This window comes from Xiphophorus hellerii, chromosome 10 (genome assembly GCF_003331165.1).
Source record: "Xiphophorus hellerii strain 12219 chromosome 10, Xiphophorus_hellerii-4.1, whole genome shotgun sequence".
In the NCBI taxonomy this organism is placed as follows: domain Eukaryota; kingdom Metazoa; phylum Chordata; class Actinopteri; order Cyprinodontiformes; family Poeciliidae; genus Xiphophorus; species Xiphophorus hellerii.
The window spans coordinates 3329224-3350739 of NC_045681.1; the positions used below are offsets into that span (position 1 = coordinate 3329224).

Here is a 21516-nt window from a genome sequence, read left to right on the forward strand (position 1 = left end):
TTATGTATAAATTAAAAATCTGGGATGTTAAAAATAGGTGATTATTTGTTTGAGTTGCCTTGCAGATTTAAAAAGCATCTACTTCATATTAATTTGAACCTCTTTAAAAAATCAGCAACAGGGTATAGTACTTAAATTGAGTTTTCTTAAACTCGCGAATGTATTTGCATTAAATGATATGAGGGTTGAATTTTATTTATTATTTTTTAATTTTATTTTACAAGCGTCATTCTTGTCCGAACTCCTAACCAGTTGGTGGCGGTAATGCACCACATCGTTGTTAAATAAATCTCCGAAGAAGAAACTGAAGGCAGGAAGAAGAAGCGCTGATTCTGGACCTCATTTTAACGAACTGGTTCCTGCTATGGACGGGTAAGAGTTTTCACATTAGTGAGGAAATATGACCGCAGAGTAAATATTTTTGTGCTTATTTGTTTTTTGTACTTGAAGGTTTAACTTCCCCAGTGTCGAGCAATAGTTAGCATAATCCTCCGATGTGAATACATCCCAAATAAAGCCTGGTTTAAAGAAAAATCCTACCTTTTAAAAATTATTTTAGATGGACTAAATACAATATGACTGGTTTTAAGCGCAACGAGCAATAACGGCCTCAGGGGCCAGGGTCTAAAAAGTGTAACAGTTGCGACAACAATATGTTGCACCTTGATTTTAACTGATTGTTCAGTCAATATATTCATAGAAGACGCCATCGTGCGGGAAAGTGAAACATATGGTGACTTGTTGCAGATTTATTTTAAATCCTAAGCTGGAAATGCAGAAAATATTGAATAAATTCACGTTTAAAAACGTCAACGAACCCAGTGGCGGATTTAGAAACTGGTGAGTTAAGAGTTTCATTGCTGGACCTCCTCTGTGAAAATCTATGTAAAGATGGACAACAAAAAAAAGTATTTATAGTCCCACTGTCTCTTGGAAGTTTTATGTACAAATGCCATTTAGTTATTTCACAATTATGTTATTTGCATTTTTCAAATAAATGTCATTTATTTCAATAAACATGTATTTAAAAATCAAATGACAATTTGCAAGTAAATTTCTACCTTTTTCTGTCTGAAGACATCATTTCTAAGCATTAAATCAGGTAAAACACTTATTACCTGAGAAGTTTCTTTCTTAATTTTACTTTTTAATCTTGATTAACTTCTTGGACTACTACTTTTTATTTTTACTTGGGTGAAAATAAGCCAAAATATTGGTACCTTTACTCAAGGACAATTTGTTTGGATATCTACTGCTGTCGATCGACTTTGCAGGTTCATCAAACCCGCTGTCCTTGGAATTATAATTATATTTAAATAGCCTTCAAATTAAATATTGCCTAATCAATATTTAATTTGAAGGCTTTCAGACAAAAAAAAAGTTTGTTTTTATAAGGATAATTCTGAAAACGTAAAATTTGTGGCGATGGCAAGCCTCTACTGCACTTAACAAACCTGAAGTTGGCTTCCGATTTGGGAATTGTCCTTTATCGAGCTTTATTGAACATTCACAAATGAATTAAAGCTTTCATAAATCATAGTCTGACAAATAGTACAAATCAGTAAATAAAACGAGAAACAGTCCTGAATAATTGTGCTCCTCTGGTGTCATGTATCGCATTTATGGCCCAGCAACCCACCTGAAATATAACCTGGAGTGTTTAATCTTTTTGTGTCTGCAGACTTGAAGCTGCTACAGTGGAGCATTATAAGGCAGGCATGGTCCTCAGTGGTGCCGGTGATGCTCTGGGCTACAGGGGCGGGACCTGGGAGTTTAATTATGTTGGACCAGATATCCACCAGGTCAGTGCTCTTAAGACCTTTATAACACGGGACTGGGTACTTATGAACCATTATAACCAGCAGCCTAATAGTTTTAGGTACGGATGCAAACAATTAATCAACTTTCAGTTAATAGTGGATTAATGCCTTTTTTTAAGTTAAAATTTCTTTCAAAATTACTTTTTAACGTCCTCTTGCACCTGCTTTTAGTGTTGTAGTTGGCCGCCATCCAGCAGAGGGCGCCGCTGGGCATCCTTAATTGAGCGGAGCCATTGATGCAGAATCAAAAACGACGGCCACACCGGGAGGGAATTCGGTTTGGGAAGCAATATATACTTTATGCGGTTCTGTTTTTAAATATAAACACCGACGAACTCCTTAAGTAACCACATTAATAGCCTCATTCAGCCGATCTGCATGACGAAGCAACGCCAGCTTCAAAAATTACTACAAAAATTAAAAATACATCAAGTTTAGTTTTGATTTGTGGCAAGTGAATCAGAAAAAAATGAGTTAGAAAATACTTCAGGAAGTAGATGACAGGTTCTTTTGGTTATTTTTCTCATCTTTAGGAGCTACGGGAGCTTGGTGGGTTGAAAAAAATCACTGTCCAGCTTCCTGAATGGCCGGTGAGCGACGACACAGTCCTGCATCTTGCAACAGCTGAAGCTCTGATAACAGGTGAGTTATCAGAAAACCCAGTCAAACATGTTGTTTTGCTGACTGACTGCAGCTCACCTTCTTCTAGATCTTCAGCTAAATCTAATTTAACTTTTGCGTTGATTTGATTTTCTGCCCTATTGACACTCTGTATAATAGAACAATGGATACCGGAAATTGAACTTCACCTTTTCTCTGATAATGTTGACCTTGTGTGAAGATAATTAAATATTTTTAAAGGGAAAATATTATGTAAAATTCACCTTTTGCATGTGTTTGTACTTTTAAAAAAATACCCAGCTGTTTTTTTGCAATAAGTTAATGTTTTTGGTGTCTGGAAAATGAGTCATTTCAGAAATTGCCCGAATGGAATGTCATATTTGACTTCCACTGCATCGTTACCTAGCAACCCCCACAGAGTGCCGGTCGTCACCTAGCAACCCAAACTGAGCTCCAGCACATTTGATTAGCTGATTTTACTGCCATATGGCTGATGGAAAAGACAATTGTTTTGTTGTTGACTTATCATATAGAAACCACTTGCTGCATTATTGTTGGTTGTGTAGGAGGCTCTACTTCTGCTTTTCAAGGATATACAGTTGTATGACTGCACATCTGTTTACAGCCATTTTCACATGCGAATGTAAATGTTGGGTTTGGCGGCGTGGCCAACATCAGCTTTTTTGGATTTATAGTGATGAGGCATTAGATCAGTTCATTCTGAAAGGAACTTAAAATAGGCAGAAGTGAGGAAACTAAAATCGAATTATCTACGAGTGGTTTTGTGTAAAAAATGTAGTGAACATGTTTTGCATAGCTCACTACTGACTTCAAATTGAGCAAAAGTTTGTGTTCCTTGCAGGAAAGACCGAGGAGAAGCTTCTGGATGAAGTGGCTTTTTGTTATGTGAAGGGGATGAAAGACATGAGTGGAAGGGCTCCTGGAAACACCACTATTTTTAGTAGGTTTTAATTATAAAATGATATCATGTCCTCTTGTAGCAGAGATATTTAGAACTGAATATACTCTTAGATGTAAACAGACTGAAGCCTGGAGAGGAAGGGGGATACAGAGTGCCGTATAACAACCGGGGTGCCGGCTGTGGAGCCGCCATGAGGGCCATGTGCATCGGCCTGAGGTAAGACAAATCTCTGGGACTTCTGCACTTAATCTTTGAAGAGTTTGGGTATCTAAAGTCTTCCAACATGGGATAATTAGGCAAGTGGATGTCTGGTTTTGACAAAATATTTCAGGTTTCATACCAGAATTGAAGCTGAATTGTACAAGAAAAGTTATTTGCTATCCTTGAAAAAACTTGGATTTCTGTTAGGTGTTTGATAGTCAAACTGCACAGTTTTGCAATAAAGTGCAAACCAATGTTTGTTTAACAGACCAGATATGTTCATACACCTAATAAAAAGACACAAACATTTTTAAAATTAAGTTAGACCTCTCTTGTTTTACGTCATTTATAATTTCCTAAATTTTTTCTATTTCCTAAATCCCAGAAAACATTTTTTTCGGATTTCTTTGTGACTCTTTGTATGTTGTGTCATTTACCTAAACACAATCTGTTTGGATTCTTTCCATGTAGTTATTCCTACAATGACTTATTGATTTGTGTAATTGAAATAAAGGTTGGCTTATATTTATATGTTAAACAACATTATTGAAATTGCAGGATTTTTTAAAATTAAATTAGTGTTTTGTTCTCGAACCAGTAAAGTGTTATATTTAGTTATATTTTAGTTTACCTTGTCCCTGCTGTAGAATGTCGATAGTATCACAAGACATTATTAACAACGGTGAATTAAATCTGTCTTTTTTTGGTTCACTTGTATTGTTTTTATCTTCAAAATGCTTCTGGAAAAGACTTAAAACTTACTTTGAAAATGCTTGAAAAGTGATTGAATTTTACTGTGTAAAAAGTGTAAAAATGATGCGTTGGATCACCAAACCAGTTGGTTTTTGAAGTTGCACTGGAGCCATTTAAAAAAAATTATTTTCACTTTTGAGATCTGTGATATATCCTCGCCAATAAACCCTGATTCTGATTTATTTTACACTCCAGGTATCCGAACCCTGACCAGCTGTCTTCTCTGGTGTTTGTTGCCGTGGAGACGGGCAGGATGACTCACCATCAGCCAATCGGTTACCTGGGATCCGTTGCGTCGGCGCTTTTCGCCTCCTACGCCATCCAGCGGCGGCCGCTTGAGTCCTGGGGTGTGGGTCTGCTGGAAGAGGCCTGTCCCATAGCCAAGAAGGTCATTACAGACAGCGGCTTCGCTGTGGAGGAGAATTTGAAGGATTGGGACTCCTTCTCTAAGCACTGGAAGCGGTACAACCTGCTGAATTCAGTTTTCTATTGTGAGGCGGTGCTGATGTTCGATTCAATTACGATTAGATTAAAACTGGTTCCATTCGACTAATAACGTCCGTTTAGAGGGGTCCCCAAACTCAGTCCTCAAGGGCCGGCATCCTGCGTGTTTTAGTTCTCTCCCTGGTTTAACGCACCTGGATCCAATGATGGCTCGTTAGAAGGCATAAGAAGAACATTGACATGCTGAAAAGGTTGTTGGTACCACCAGGGAGAGAACTAAAACGTTCTGGATGCCGGCCCTCGAGAACCGAGTTTGGGGACCTCTGGTTTAGACGTTATATCAGTGTTGTAGTTTTGCCGCCATCCAACAGAGGGCGCCGCTGGTCGTCTTTAAGCGGAACTAGCTGGTACAAGATGGCGGAGGGATACTAGGACAGTAGAGAAACTGTCCGAACGAACAGAGTCCGACGTGGGATGTAAAATGCACTTTATTCGGCTCTTTTCTGAAATATAAACTCTTGACATGCTCCTTAAGTTGTTTTGAAATATAAATACCGGACAAACTTCTCAGGTTTCACCTTAATGGCGCTTATTAAGCCGAGGTGCACAACGGAACAGCCGCAACGTCTCATTAAATTATTTTGCTGCTAAGGCATATAATGACAAAAAAGCTTAAGGTATGACGCAGACAAATTGTAGCATGGTGGAAAAAATAATTAAAATGTCTCACTTTATGGGTCATTAAATGTTTCAAATATTTTATTTTTCTATTCAGCAACTTAAGAGGTTCCTGTTTTGTTACGTTTTCTAAATATGTTTAAGTTTAATAATTTTCTGTTTATTTGGTCAGTATGGAATAAAGCTGGCAAAATTACTGAACTATAATGATATGCTTGTTTTAAAAAAAATCTGTATATTATGAAAAATCGAGCCGTTCATGTTGTGGAAAAATGGTCGAACTTGGTACTAGAGAAAACACTACAAGAAAAAATGGCTGCTTATGAAGTAGATAAGATGAATCCATTTCAGATTAACTCATTAATCCATATTTTGCATCCCAAGTTTGAATATAATTGATTCTTAATTGGGTTGTAAACATCAGTAAGCTTTTCCCTCTGTCCTCAGGTACCTGGATCTGCGGGGAATCTCTGACGGAAAGGGGCCGGTGACCTGGCCCGACCCCTACGGTGTGGCTGAGAGGGATGAGGCCTATAAGAGCTTCAGTCTGTCTGGCTGGGGGGGGTCCTGTGGCCATGATGCTCCCATGATAGCGCTGGATGCCTTACTGGGAGCCGGTTCAGACTGGGAGGAGCTGATGAACAGAGCTGCTTTCCATGGAGGTCAGTGGTTCAAACAAGAAACGTCTCTTTTGTGTACTGGTACCAGCTTTAAAGGGATGAATTAAACAGAATTTAAACCTCTAGACTATTGTTTCACTCTTTCCTTAGTTGCATGAGTCGACTTTATTAGCTGAGGGAGACATTTTGAATTGGAGGTTTGAAACTTGAACACAAATGGCTGTTTGAACACGGAGAAAACTGATTTTGACCATGTTGAAACTGGTAGAATCTGGAATCAGTGGGGTTGATTCATCCAATTTTGTTGCATGTTTCTCCCTCTAACTCTTAGATTTTACAATATTTCATATGAAGACATGAGGATGGTTTAAATATGTTTTTATGGCGTTATACCTTTGTGGTTTTGTCCAGGTGACAACGACAGCACAGCGGTGATCGCCTGCTGCTGCTGGGGTCTTCTCTACGGCACCAAAGGGGTTCCTAAATGCAACTACTCCAGACTGGAGTACCGGGATCGTCTGGAGCGCTGCGCTGGGCAGCTTTACGCTTTATCTCACTAAAAACACATGTTTCTATTCTATCTCTGTTTTCGGTTCCTTAAATCAGTGCTTAAACGGTAGCAAATCTGAAGTCTATAAAAATATATACAATATAAAAATAGTAAATGCATATTTATGCTCTAATAATTTGTGGGTGATTATTTATAGGTTATATATTACACAAATCAAAGCTTCTAAATGTAAAGAAATGTGCCACGAACGCTACAGAAAACCCACACCACTGATTTTATTTTCCTCAGGATTCATAGATGAATCCAGATGTTTGAAGCAGAAACCAGAATCACTTAATTTGTGATCAGCTCAGTCAGAATCTCCCCCGTCTTAACGTATCGCTCCACCAGAGGGCGCTGAGCTGTGATGGAAAATTAAAAAAACAGATTATGGACTTTCAGAAATGCTTAGTTGGACATTGATGGTGCCTTTTAAGAAACTGTTGTTCTGTTTTCACTGAGTCATCGTCAGGCAGTGACCGAATGTATCTAAAAACTGTAACCATAAATATTCTAGCAGCTTGCACAAAGACCAGAAATATTTAACATGCACTGGATATTTTTTGTTTAAAAATGCTTTCAAATTAGCAATTCGCTTAAATATTTAGTTTCATTCTTCAAGCTTTTGTTGGCTTTTCCAGCTCTACAATATATTAACAATTGAAAGTTTATTCCTAACTAATTTGGATTAGTAATATAATTTATAGCTAAAATTTACTTTAGAAATGGAATGTATGGAAATTACCTAAATATTAACATTATTTTTTTAATAATTTCATTCTGAAATCATGTTCATGCTGCTTCCTACTCTTGTAGACTCTTGATACTGCTGATTTTTTGATGCTATTTTTTTGCAACCCTGAGAGACGGCCATGACTTTTAGACCAACACTTGTGCATTCACTTTAATACTGTATCTGGGGTAAAATTACCTTCACTTGCCTTGATATATGAATCATAAAGAACCTTGTTATCCTGTAGTGAATCGACTGTTTTACTTCATCAACCAAATGGCTGCAAAAATATCCTTCAGTCGGATTGGCTAAACCTTTCAAAATGGCTGCCATGTTGACTCTGAGGAATGAAAGATGGGAATGTATAAAAGCTGCATGAATGCCAGTGAAGTGTTGGAAAAAAACACTTTTGTGATTTTTGTTCTATGCAAATAAACTAAGTTCAACTCCCTTATATTTCTTTACTTCTTCTTTGTCACTAAGCAGAAAGCAGATTCTCTTTGCTTATCACTCATTTACATGCAGATTATTACAGTAACCAGGGATGGGAGGAGTACCCAAAAATTGCTTTAAAGTAAGAGTAGCACTACATCGAACATATTTTTACTCAAGTAAAAGTAAAAAGTATCTAAAATAAATTACTCAAGAGTAAAGTGTTTGGTTAAAAGCTATTCAAGTAACTCATTAAACAACTATTTAATATTTAGAAATTACATAATAGACAGATGGAAATGTGGAAAATAATTCATATTAATTACAAAATAAAAATCTGGAAAAATAAATATTTTTCCAAATCAGTTTGTCTCTATATCAAACTTTAAAAACTAGCTAAAGGTGTTTTTGTCAGGTGAAATTAAGGTTAGAACAAGCTTATCATTCAGTAGAGTTACAGCGGGTAGAGAAATTTTACTACAGGTAAAAGTATCGATACCTCATAATAAAATTACCCAAGTCAAAGTAATAATACCCTTAAAAGTAAAGTTTCTCAAAAATGTTACTCAAGTAAATGTAACTAGTTCCAAACTGTTCATTGTGGAGATAACATTATCTTTCCGTGTTTTACTCTCGTTTGCTAAACTAATAAAAACTTTTGCCGCTTGGTGGCAGTATAACCCAGAAAAGCCCACTGAGAGTGTAGATCTGCAGTTGCACCATCCCAATGTTGTGTAGATCTACAGTAGGCTCCCTTTTCCTGACGCGAAGCACCCGGCGAGGTTGCTGCACACGTTTTCCGTGGCCCTACTTCAGCAAACCTGGATTTTTTAACCTTTCAACGAGAACAAACACACGATAACATCATTTTCAGAACGACATAAGTAAGTTCGTTAATGAATGCAATAATAGTCATGTATTTTGCTAGCTTGAAAGGATGCTGTTGATTCACTGGAAACTCGTAAGGCCTAATATTTTCACCGTCGCATTAGCTTGCTAGCCGCGCCACATTAACGGCGAGCTTCAGTATCAGTAAAAATGCTATTTGCTTGGTATTTAAATGTGGTATTTATTTACAAGATGTTGTTTGTGATAATGTGTACATCTTAAGCGAAAATACAATCTACGTTTGCCTAAATTAGCTTATTCTACTCCATATGTTAAAGAGTACGTTGCATTACTGACAGTTAGCATGTAGATAGCTAGTTGCTAGCGTAGATCCAGTTTCACTGACGTCTGGAAATAGCAATTAATTCTAAAAATTAATGATTTTGCGTTTATCAAAAGACGATTTATGGCAATAAAGCCAGGCTGTATAACGGACGTAAAGATTGAGTTTCAAACTACAGATAGTCGGTTACTGATATTGGCAAAGGCTTGACAAAGTAAATAACGGTAAGATTGGCTGTTTTTTAACGCCTGAATGAATCTGTGTGAGATGTTTTATTTGAGTCAGGTTGCTGTATGGTATAAAACTAAAACGCTTATGTAAATGAGAATTAAAATAAGTAATAAAATAAAAAGTCCATTTGACAGTTTGACTAGAACTGCACAGTTTGGATTACTTTTTAAATGATCATCTTTGGCGGAAATAAAAAAGTCCTCTTTTGTCCTGATTAAAGAATAACTTACGCCCATATACATTTGAAAAGAATCAGTCATCAGTATTACAGTTTTTCAGCAGAGGATATTCACTGTTTATTTGTAATTTTTAGCAAGTATAAGAAGAAATATAAATAAGGGTGAATGAATAATTTAATGCTTTACTTTTAGTAGTACATTTTGCTCGTTTTTCTGCAGAGTATTAGACCTTTTTCATTTTGAAATACAATTTTGTTTAGAGGCTTCATAATTCATTTTATTTGTTGTTTTGTTTGTTTATTTTGGATATTCAAAATGTCTTCCAGTTCCTGTGTTAAACATTCATTAGAATTCAAAGTTTATTGATCTTTCAGAACTTGTTCCTCCATTATTAAACCATTATATTACTTGAAAATGTTCTCAAAGCAACTATAACCTTGAGATAGTTATAGATAAATAACTATCTCAAAGTGATAGTTATTTATCACAATAACTTCTAGGGCAATCTATAGTCCAGGAAAATTTGTTATTGTGACAGGCCTAGATACAAGTGGAACGTCAGCTTAAATTTTGTGTCGTCTAGGCAACATAAAATAATAAAAAAATATAGATACTGACTGTTCAGTACATCAATTGACCTCTCTGATGTGTAATGCGTATCATTTCAGATTGACAGCTCCCTTCAGCGATGTCTCGTTTCTTCGCCACCGGGTCTGACAGCGAGTCAGAGGAGTCGTCATCCGCCGATGAGATCACCCCTAAAGCGCCCGGGACGACCTTCAAGCAGTCAGTGCATCTCTCCAGTTTGTCATCGCATCAAATCCATCTGTTGAGGTCTCACACAATAATGCTTCTTTTACAGGTCGCTGCTGCTTAGTGACGATGAGGAGGATACTAAAAGAGTGGTGCGCAGCGCCAAAGACAAAAGGTGGGTGTGCTGTGCTTTTAAACAGCCTCAAAATGGCAGAAATCGTCCACCAAGCTCATCATAAAAAAATATTTCCATTTAAATTTCAGGTTTGAAGAGTTAACCAACTTCATAAAGACGATCCGCAACGCCATGAAGATCCGTGACATGTCCAAATGTCTGGAGGAGTTCGAGCAGCTGTGTCGAGCCTTCCTGAAAAGCAAGAACATAGTGGACAAAGAAGGAGTTCCTCAATTCTACATCCGTCTGCTGGCTGACCTGGAGGACTACCTCAACCAGGTCGGTTGTCTCCGTTCATACCAAACAACAGTTAGACGTTTCTTTTTTAAATAAACAATGTTTCTTCTCTTCCTTGAAGCTGTGGGAGGACAAAGAGGGCAAGAAGAAGATGAACAAAAACAACGCGAAAGCCCTGAGCACCCTGCGCCAGAAGATCCGCAAATACAACAGAGACTTTGAAACTGAAATTGCTGCTTACAAGGAGGTGAGGTGGAAATAAAACCAACAATGGTTGGGGTAAAAAAAAAAAGAAATAACTGGACAGGAATAAAAATATTTTGTTCACTTTTTAGAACCCACAGGAGTCTGCAGATGAAGAGGAGGAGAAGGAGCAGGAGGAATCTGGTAAATGTTTCTGTTCTTAATGTTTCTGTCACGTTCTCAAGAAACGACCAAGATTGTGGAAAAGCCGCAGATTATCCACTATATTAGATTCGTAGTGAAAAATATTTGCACTTTTGAGGATTACAAATAGGCCTGTCGCAATAAATCAATCAATTAAAATGAGCTTAATAATTTTTCTCTTTTCTTTTTATACCAAAAACTGGATTGCAAAAGTTTTCAGTTTGGTGCTTTGGTCTCAACTAGCCTTTTTATTGAAGGACGGTTTAGTTTACATAGATTTCAAGATTCATTTTATTTGTTATATTCTTTATTTATGTTGGATATTTAAAATGTCTTCCAGTTCCAGTGTCAAACATTCACTAGAATTTAAGCTTTAGTGGTCTTTAATGTTCTTGCATTATTATACTATTATATTACTTGAAACTGGTCTCTAAACAACAATACTATCATTTATCACAACAATTTCTGCATCCAGCAAAATTGATCATGTCAGGCATAATTACAAGTCTTAAGATCTTCTCAAAAACTCTCTTTTTTTTTTTTTTTTACTTCCCCAGGCTCCTTGTCTGAGAGCGACGATGACGACGACGATGATGACGACGCGGGGGAGGAAGTGTCGGCAAAATCCTTCCTGAAGAAAAAACCTGAAGGCCCCTCAGAAGCGAGCAAATTCCTCAAGTCTGCCAAGGGCTCTGGGGTGAGAGGCATCGAGTTGCTTGACCGCTTCAAGTCCTTGAAAATGTTTGGATTTTAATCAGGTGTTTCCAAGGTTGATTTCTGAATGAAGTCCTAAAGTTTCGAAAATGTAATTTACAGTTGAAACCAGAAATTTTTTTTCTGACTGTCTGAAGTTAAATCAGACTAAACTTTTGTTGTTTTAGGCCAGTTAGATTTACCAAAATTATTCTGTTTGCTTAATTCCAGAAAAGCTACCAAGAATGTTTTTTAGAGGTTGTAACTTTCTTTATATAATGTTTTAATGTTAATTACCTTAACACGATTTGTTTGGATTATTTCAATGTAATTAGTATTTATTATTCCTAATAACGTATTTATCTTTTGAAATAAAGGTTAGATAATATTTAATATGTTAATAAATGTTATTAAAATTGGGCAATTTTTTAAATAAATGTTTTGTTCTCAAACCAGTGAAGTGTGAGACGCATTTCAAAATATAATTTTGTTCTATTTTAGTTTACCTAGAACGTAGAATACTATCATGACGTTATTAAGAGCTGTAATAAATGATTTCATATAATAGTGAATTGAAATATATATATTTTGTAGGTTGTTTTGTATTGCTTTTATCTCCATAGAAAAGTTTGAAACTTACTTTAAAAATGTTTGAAAAGTTCTTGAATTTCCTTTGAGAAAACTGTACAAACAAATTGCAAACGTTTCAACAGGATGAGTCGACTTCTAGTGATGAAGACGACGACGATGAAGACTGGGGTGGAGACACAGAGGAGAGCGGCAGCGAGAGCTCAGATGATGAGGAAGGGAAGAGCAAATCTCTGGCCACCGTTTTCCTCAAGAAGTAAGTCTGGAGTCCGATGGTCGACCGGCCCAAACTGCTCTGCAGCCAAACGGGTCACTAACGGGTCACACGTTTACCGTCCTCAGGGTGGCCGGCGCCGACAAAGCCGGCATCAAGAAGGGCGAGAAGAAGAAGAAGCAGAAGAAAGAGCGAGCTGGGGATCTGCAGGAGGGGGAAATAGACGAAGGAGGCGAGTGGGAGAAAGTTAAAGGAGGCGTCCCTCTGGTCAAGGTAGAAATTCACATTTTGCATGTTTTTATCCTTCCATTTAAAAAAAAAAAAATCAAAACACACATCCTGCACATTTTTAGGCAGTGAGTTAATGTGATTTTGGTGTCTGGAAAATGAGCCATTTCTAAAACCTCTGTAATGTTACGTAACAAATCAGCAGGCACTATGCTGTTACCTAGCAACCACACCTGAGCATAACTCGTTACTTAGCAACCAAAGCTGAGCTCCAGCACGTTTGGTCAGCTGGTTTTACGCTGAACAACCAGTGTGTTGTTGTTGTCTTACCATCCAGAAACCACTTGCTGCATTCTTACTGATTGTGCAGGAGGCTCCACTTCTGTTTCTCAGAGATGCACGGTTGTATAATTGTGCATCTGCTTGCTGCCATTTTCAAGTGTGTGTGTAAATGTTGAGTTGTTGCCTGGCCAGCAGCAGCTTAACTGGATTTATAGTGACAGAGACTCTAGAACAGCTGATTCTGAAAGGAGCTCAAACAGGCAGAACCGACCAGACAAAAGTCTAATTATCTAAGAATGAAATGAACATAGACCAATCCTAACCTGTTAAAGGAAGCATAATGGATCACATTTAAGAGATGTGTCTCTAAAACAAAGCAAATGTAACTGAGCTCTAATGCTAACGTCGTTCTGGTGTTTTTTGTCCACCAGGAGAAACCAAAGATGTTTGCCAAAGGCACAGAGATCAACGTTCCTGTGGTGGTGAAGAAGCTCAATGAGATCCTGCAAGCAAGAGGCAAAAAGGGAACAGACAGGTAGGAGGAAATAGCTGTAACAAACCTTGTCTTTGAAACAAGAGAGTTTCTTTAGTTTCCATCTTGTTTACCGCAGTAAAAACCTGATTGAGCTCCTTCATAGTTTGTATTTCCTACTAACTGGAGTTCCAATAGATTTATGATATTGTCTAACCACCGTAGTGAACAGATGAACAGTTCAGATTAATGTTGGTCTGTTTGGTGCATTAAAGCGATGATGAGTGGTTCTTTCCTCGGACAGGGCTGCTCAGATTGAGCTGCTCCACGCTCTGGCAGTCATCGCTGCTGAGAATAATCTGGGTCAAGGCATCCTGGTCAAGATCAAGTTCAACATCATCGCCTCTCTGTACGATTACAACCCCAACCTGGCAGCCTTCATGAAGGTGAGCCTCTGCTTTCTAAATGATCTAACGTTACCGAAACATAAAGAAAGCATTTTAATATGGTCTGTGAGGTTAAATGGATCAGATTCTTCCAGAGTTCTGGTGAGTTTGAGGTTCAGGATGTTTTTTTTGTCGTCATATTGCTCTGCAGGCCGACATGTGGAAGAAATGCCTGGATTGTATCGACGAGCTACTGGACATCTTGTTTGAACACAACAACATCTTCATCGGGGAAAACATCGCAGAGGACAGCGAGAATCTGATCATCTCAGATCAGGTGACCCTCACTCTTTCTTTAAGGTTTAGGGGAAAAACTCCCGTTTTTAAATGAAAAGTTTTTGTGTTACAAGTCATGTGATCAACAACCGGATATTAATACCAGTAGAAAACAAGGGAGAAAAAAAATTACTCATCACTAAGGTTATTATTTTTAACTAAAACAAACTGAGAAAACATTTTTGCTAATGGAAATAATTAAAGCTGTAATTAATGGGGGGAAACTATAACTGGAACTATGTCATGCATTTGTAAAACATGCTAAAATGATCATGTCCTTCATTTTTGTGTTTGAGTCTATTTATTAGCCTTTCAAATTGTTGTAAAATAAATTTTTTGCTTATTTAGTTTTTCCCCACACAAGCCATTTGCGTAAGCTGTCAGTAAATTACTGTGCTCCATAAATGACCTCCCGGCGGTTGGAAGAAAATACCAGAGTCTGTTGTTGTCCAATAATAATTAAATATTTAATGAAAATACAATTGAGAATTTTTTTTCTTACCTTAGATGGAATATAAACACAGATTAGCTCACATTTGTAATAGATACGCAGTTTTTTGTTTTTTTTCTCCTTCCTGTCACCGGTGTGATCTTGAATTTCTTTAGTTGCACTAAAGTTTTCAGTGTGACGAATCCATGAACCGCTCTGTGTGTGTGTGTGTGTGTGTGTGTGTGTCCATCAGCCTTTCAGGGTGCGCGGGTGTGTCCTGACGCTGGTGGAGAGGATGGACGAAGAGTTCACCAAGATCATGCAGAACACCGACCCTCATTCACAGGGTACAAAACACCAACATTATTTTTGCTGTCTGTAACTTTTCTTTGTAAATTCACGTTTCTGTTTCTCTTTCTTTCTCCTTTTCTTTCTCTCTGCTTGTGCAGAGTACGTGGACAACCTGAAAGACGAAGGTCGGGTTTGCGGCATCGTCGATCGGCTGCTCTCCTACTTGGAGAACAAAGGATCCACAGAGGAGATCTGCCGCGTCTACCTGCGGAGAATCATGCACACCTACTACAAGTTCGACTACAAAGCCCACCGCCGCAGCCTCGGCCTGCAGGGAGAAACCAAGGTGAGGCAAAGTTGTGTGTGGAGGGAAGAACTGAGCTGTCCAAGTGAGCAAAAAGTATTAATCGCAGGATAAATTTGCATTATTTTGTTTTTCTTCTCGTTTGGCCTCTGTTTAAATTATAATTGTGTTTACAGACTTCAATATAAATTTTATTTTGTAGTTTTGTTTATTTATTTTGAATATTGTCATCTTCTAAACATAATTAAGTTCCAACGTTATTTATTTATTTATTTATTTCCAAAATCACTTTTGGCAAAAAAATAAACAGGAAAAAAGACCAAAAAATGGTCGTTATTTTGGGAAAGTCACAATATTTAAAGCGTCTTCCAGTTCCATTGTTAAATGTTGCTCTCTAAGAATGTGTACTGTCATTATATTTCATTTTGTTAACAATAAATTGTCCCAGAAATTGCAATAAATTATGATATTTGTTTTTGAGACAGTTTCCATTTTTTAAGTAGTAAATTACTTTTACCTGTTTAATGTGTCTTTTACTTTTTCCAATTAAATGATAATGTTGTTGTTTTGATAATAGTAGATAATAGAGCACATTCTCAGATTTACATATAAAATTTTAATGAACGTTTAACACTGGAAGACTTTTTAAATATCCAAAATAAATAAACAAAGCAACAAATAAACTAAAACTGAAGTCCTTCAAAAAAAATGTCTGGTTGAGACGAAGCACCAGACTGAAGACTTTTATCATCCAGTTTTTGGTAGAAAGAGAAAAACAAAAAATCATTCAAATTGAAATGTTTGAGTTTGTTTTAATTTATTCTGCAATTAAGTGATTTATTGTGTATTGCACTACTTGCATTATTGTGCCATTACTGTTATATTATTTGAAAATGGGCTCAAAACAGTAATAACATTGTTTATCTCAGTATTTCTGGGACAGTTTACTGCATATTGTGGGAAGAACTGCGGCTCCCCCAGAGCAGAATAACTTTTATTCTGAATTATGGCTGGCTGGCGTTTAGTCGGAGCAGGACCAGGAGGAGAGCGAAGGTGAGGACAGCGCCGTCATCATGGACCGCCTCTGCAAGTTCATCTACGCCAAGGACCGCACCGACCGCATCCGGACCTGCGCCATCCTGTGCCACATCTACCACCACGCCCTGCACTCGCGCTGGTACCAGGCCCGCGACCTGATGCTCATGAGCCACCTGCAGGACAACATCCAGCACGCCGACCCTCCCGTGCAGGTCGGTCACCTCGAGACCACCGGAAACTCGGCCTGAGGGGAACGGGAATAATCGGCTTTTTGTTCCGTTTTCCCCATGAAGATCCTGTACAACAGAACCATGGTCCAGCTGGGCATCTGTGCCTTCAGACAGGGGATGATTAAAGACGCCCACAATGCTCTGCTGGACATCCAGTCATCGGGCCGAGCCAAAGAGCTGCTGGGGCAGGGGCTGCTGATGAGGAACATGCAGGAGAGGAACGCTGAGCAGGAGAAGATTGAGAAGAGAAGACAGGTAAGAGACGAGGAGGGCGCAATCACACCAGCGCTGTTTAGTCGCCTTTAATCCAACTCCAGTCCGGTTCTCTAGAAAGTTTCAATAATTAATCAAACTCTGATGCGGACTAAAAAAGAAAGCTTTGGTCTTTCTACAAACCCTGGTCTGCTTTTAAAACTGTGGTGCAGTTTAAATGCATATGTGAACGCCAAACGTACCGGAATCCACACCAAAAACTGGACTACAGCGCAGAGGATTCTGGGTAAATTCAACCAAAACAAAAATGTGCGTCTAGCGCTAGCAGGAGAAATTACTTTTAGAAATCCTACAGCTGCTAAAATCTGACGCCACTGCATTTTTGCTGACATTTTGTGAAGAAGGAAGTTGCGCTCTGTGTCTTCTTCAGATGTTTTTGTGTCGTTTTCTTCAGTGGTTCATAATACAGCACTCCCACAGGCGAGGAGGGGAACAGGTCTTTCACAGGTTTTGGTTCATTTGACACAGTGGATTTGAAAGCGAATTTCAGCAGCTGAAAATGTAACAAATGTTGCAATTTTGGCCCTCAATCGAACCAAGTCTACCGGACTATCAGGTGTGAAAAGAACCTTAGGCTACATTCACACAGCAGACAAATGTAAACAAAATACAATTTTTTTTTAATGGTAATCTAAATGACTAAATTGCTTTTTTCTTTTCACTCTCCAAAACATCAGTTCAGTGGCACTAAATTGGAAACATATGCAATTGTTTCCAAAGTGTCTGCAGTCTGAACAGTCATGTCGAGACTGCATGAGATATAGGTCATAATTCTGCACCAGAAAAAGACAGATGTAGTAAATCTGGATGTAAACAATGTCTTAAAATTATAGTTATGAACTCATGAAAGAAGTCTTTGTCACTGAAACGCATCACAATCCAATCACATCCTAACAGACTTCCCTACAGAAACGGCAGCCAGTGCTTCACAAAAGATTTAGATTTAAAAGAGTTTTCTTCAATTTGCTAATGTTGTGGTAGATTATTTCCCTTAAAATATTTTTCCATCTTACAAGTGAAATAATCTGCCATTGGAACTAGTACTTTTTTTCATGAATATTAAGAAATTATTGACGTAAAACAAGCTCCTATAATTTGGAGAAAAGTTACTTCTAAGTAAGTTTTGTCTTATTTTCAGTGTACTAAGATATTTGCACTAGAAACATTTTTGGTGATATTTGTGCTTTTTTGCTATGATGTGACTCCAAGATGGCACCTTTTGGTTGCAGGTTCCTTTCCACATGCACATCAACCTGGAGCTGCTGGAGTGTGTGTACCTGGTGTCGGCCATGCTGCTGGAAATCCCCTACATGGCGGCCCACGAGTTCGACGCCCGCCGCAGGATGATCAGCAAGCAGTTCCACCACCAGCTCCGAGTGGGAGAGAGACAGCCGCTGCTGGGTACGAAACAATCCTCCGAACTCCCTCTGTCAGAGATTCATCTCACTCTGGAAGCAGAGACGATGAACTTTAACCTTTCTGACCTCCAGGACCTCCAGAGAGCATGAGGGAACACGTGGTGGCAGCCAGCAAGGCCATGAAGATGGGCGACTGGCGCACCTGCCACTCGTTCATCATCAATGAGAAGATGAACAGTAAAGTGTGGGACCTGTTTCCTGAGACGCAGCGAGTCAGAGAGATGCTCGTCAGGTAACTCCTCCCTCCTGATCCCTGGTTTCAGACAATAAAACATTTTCTGAAAACACAGTGGCGGGTTTGATATGGGCAGATGCCCAGGGTGACATGAGAAAGGGGTGACACAACCAGGATCTTTAAAATAAATTGTATCTGTTGTATCTTATCTGTGAGTTGACCTAAATCCAAGTTTGCTACCATTTGTATGAATGTGTAGCTGGATAAGTTTCCTTTAGTTGCTGTTGACAACATCGCCTGCTTTCTGCTACAAAAACAAATCAGATAATTTCTTGCATTTTAATTGGTTGAAGTGCAGCAGGAGGAAGTGCACTGCTCCTGCAAGAGCCACAACTGTGTGTATATTTATATTTCAAGCTTACAAAGTCGGGCATATTGATAAATCATAGTGTGATTAATCTGATTAAATGTTTTTAATGAAATGATGACTTGATGACAATTTTGCACCTAATGTTTGTAAAACCCTTTGTAGGAAGATCCAGGAGGAATCCCTGAGGACGTATCTGTTCACCTACAGCAGTGTGTACGACTCCATCAGGTAAACGCATCGTGTGTTTACCTGCACTAGCATTACATTGTAGGTCTGAGCGACAAATCAACTGTATTGATTTACGAAACAATCCTCCGATTGTTTCGTAAATTTTTGGAAAATCTGGATTAGTTTTTTCCCCAGCAATGCACTCCCTGGGTTTTTTTATAGCTCAGAGTGATGTCAGCGCTCCAAGAGCCACCATTTTGTGACTATATTCTCTTAATTAAACAAAAATGATTGTATCCTGGTCCTAATAATCTGTTGTATGACTGAAAGATTGAAATCCAAAAATATTTTATTTGTACTTTTTTCTTTCTAGAAAGGAAAGCAAGAAAAAAATTGCTTATAGTTGGATTTGATATGAAAAATATCTGGGATTTTTATTTCATAGGAGCTCAGAAAAATTAAGAAAAGGACAATTCTGTGTTTAGTCTGTGGAAGCAATTTGATTAATTTGCAAACTGACATCTAAAATATATTAGAAGACATTTAGATATGCAAAAAATATATATTAAATGTTTATTTTTATGTTCATTGTTTGTTTCTGTCTGTGATCTGCAGCATGCAGACTCTGTCTGAGATGTTTCAACTTGAGATCCCAACAGTTCACAGTATCATCAGCAAAATGATCATCAATGAGGAACTGATGGTACGTTTTAGTCTTCCTATAAGCATAAAAAAAAAATCTTAGTATTGAACCAATGAATTCAACTGTTAATTGCTAAAGGCGTTAAGAGCTTTTTGCACGGATCTCCACAGGCGTCGCTGGACCAGCCCACGCAGACGGTGGTGATGCACCGCACAGAGCCCACCTCCCTGCAGAACATGGCTCTGCAGCTGGCAGAGAAACTGGGCAGCCTGGTGGAGAACAACGAGCGAATCTTCGACCTGAAGCAGGGCGTCTACGGAGGATACTTCAACAGAGGTGAGTGGGACTGGAAACATGGATTTAATCCGGTTATTTTTAATAAAATTGGACAAATTCTGGTCTGAGCTGACATGGAAGAATTGTCTTAGACTGAGAAAGATCTGGAAAAACTACATGATGTTTGAACTCCTAAATGGAAGTTAACTGTAAAGGAGTTTTTAGTGCAATTATTTGTAATAAACAGATATTTTAAGAGTTAGTCTCCTGTTTTAGCATCCTTTTAACTTTAGGTTTTAATTTATAATGTTGGTTTAGGGCAAGGGTGCCAAAACGTTTTGCAAAGGGAACCATGTTAAAAGTAAACGTGGGCTACTAAAATGTCATCTGTTGTCTTATGAAAAATCTAAATCTCAAATTTTCAAATTCAGATTTACTTATTGGTCAAGTGACAGTGCAAATTAACCATCATGATGTAATGTAAATGTACTCAAGTTAGCTAAAAAAAACAAATTTTTACCTGTTTTCTTTTTCAGTTGTTAAAACTTAAACCTAAAAATTAAAAGTAGCAATACAAAACTACTCTATTATCAAAACAAACTAAGTGCAGAATATTTTAATGAAACATACCAGTCTGATTTCTATACAGATATTATCTGCAAGTACCTTCAGAAAAAACTTTTTGTTTTGGATTTTCAGATCAGAAAGGCGGATATCAGCAGAAGCAGCCATACCAGCGAGGTATATATATGTATATATCATGTTGCCTGCTCCTGGTTTTCTCTTTGTAATTAGTTAAATGCTGATTGTAATTTTTAAATTTTGACCTTTTAACAGATCAGAAAGGCGGCTACCAGCAGAAGCAGGGCGGCTACCAGCGAGGAGGCTACAGGAATCAAAACCAGAGCAACTACTGAACTTAGAAATTGTGCTGGGATTTATTTTTTTTTGGTCACTTTTTCTACCTGGAGTTGTTTTCATTCCACAACCACCAACAACCACCAGTGGAAAAATGGTTTCAGTTTATCCTGAATCTGCTGACACTTGCTTCAATTTAGCTATGAAATGTTTCAACGTCACCACCGTTCAGTACCAAACCCTGAAGATTGTAGCAAAGCAGCGTGGTCAATTAGAACATGTTAACTATTTACTAAACAGTAATAAAGACAAAAATTAACACTGTCTTGAGTTTTATTCAGAAAGACAAAAAAAGGGTTTTAAATTTCTTGATGAACCAACTTATAGCTAAAACATGGATATGCAGAGCTAAATATCCGTTTGAGAGCAGGAGCTTGGTAAGTACAAATTTACAGTTTGAGGTTAACATTTGAGTCTAATTATAAACCTACATATTGTAAGTCTAATGGCATAAATGTCTAAGTCATATTATGCCAATAGGACATAAGCAATTATGCTAACAAAATTTTAAATGCACAGTCATTCTCCTGAAATACAAAATAGACCAACTGCTATAATTGGATAACATTTGAACTGTTCTTTATGCATTCAGCTGTAAACATCAATGCTAGTTTTGCAACCTTTGTCATAAATTCGTCAACATGCCTGCGACAACTTCTGCTTTTACCATGACCAAGAATGAAAGATTAGCATACATTGAAATATATTACGAGGTAAGTTGTTCACATACATAATGACAAAAAGTGGACACAGTGCAGAACGCTGTGGGAAGTAACGTGTAAAAACATGGGGATTTGTTAATTTAGAATTACATAAAATTCACAAGTAATTTATCCAGGAGAATGTGCCATTTCATCGATGTCTGCCATATCCAAG

General features: G+C 37.9%; 2 protein-coding genes across 2 annotated transcripts; both read left to right on the forward strand.

Annotated features, from left to right (window-relative positions):
* Positions 1-265: 265 nt before the first annotated feature.
* On the forward strand, positions 266-7796 carry LOC116727404 (protein ADP-ribosylarginine hydrolase-like). Its single transcript, XM_032574815.1, has 8 exons — positions 266-372; positions 1682-1802; positions 2354-2462; positions 3304-3402; positions 3474-3579; positions 4513-4779; positions 5887-6101; positions 6471-7796. Exons 1-8 carry the CDS (start codon positions 365-367, stop codon positions 6617-6619), a joined length of 1074 nt encoding a protein of 357 aa, XP_032430706.1. The 5' UTR covers positions 266-364; the 3' UTR covers positions 6620-7796.
* A 716-nt stretch (positions 7797-8512) lies between these two features.
* eif3c (eukaryotic translation initiation factor 3, subunit C) lies at positions 8513-20904 on the forward strand. The gene is made up of 23 exons (XM_032574477.1): positions 8513-8658; positions 10024-10141; positions 10218-10283; positions 10373-10562; positions 10642-10767; positions 10856-10907; positions 11465-11604; positions 12314-12444; positions 12531-12675; positions 13344-13447; positions 13689-13830; positions 13982-14107; positions 14790-14883; positions 14986-15173; positions 16157-16381; positions 16463-16654; positions 17902-18073; positions 18163-18322; positions 18798-18863; positions 19419-19506; positions 19617-19782; positions 20422-20463; positions 20560-20904. The coding sequence occupies exons 2-23, from the start codon at positions 10044-10046 to the stop codon at positions 20637-20639; spliced, it is 2793 nt and encodes a 930-aa protein (XP_032430368.1). The 5' UTR covers positions 8513-8658; positions 10024-10043; the 3' UTR covers positions 20640-20904.
* The last annotated feature ends 612 nt before the right edge of the window (positions 20905-21516 follow it).

What these genes read in the sequence shown, in the direction of transcription:
- LOC116727404 (XM_032574815.1), top strand. An exon ending in TGGAAACACCACTATTTTTA is followed by an intron (nt 3,403 to 3,473) that starts GTAGGTTTTAAT and finishes ATATACTCTTAG; the next exon opens with ATGTAAACAGACTGAAGCCT. An exon ending in GCCATGTGCATCGGCCTGAG is followed by an intron (nt 3,580 to 4,512) that starts GTAAGACAAATC and finishes TTTACACTCCAG; the next exon opens with GTATCCGAACCCTGACCAGC.
- eif3c (XM_032574477.1), top strand. Translation starts at nt 10,044, where the DNA reads ATGTCTCGTTTCTTCGCCACCGGGTCTGACAGCGAGTCAGAGGAGTCG. An exon ending in GGCAAAAAGGGAACAGACAG is followed by an intron (nt 13,448 to 13,688) that starts GTAGGAGGAAAT and finishes TTCCTCGGACAG; the next exon opens with GGCTGCTCAGATTGAGCTGC. An exon ending in AGATTGAGAAGAGAAGACAG is followed by an intron (nt 16,655 to 17,901) that starts GTAAGAGACGAG and finishes TTTTGGTTGCAG; the next exon opens with GTTCCTTTCCACATGCACAT.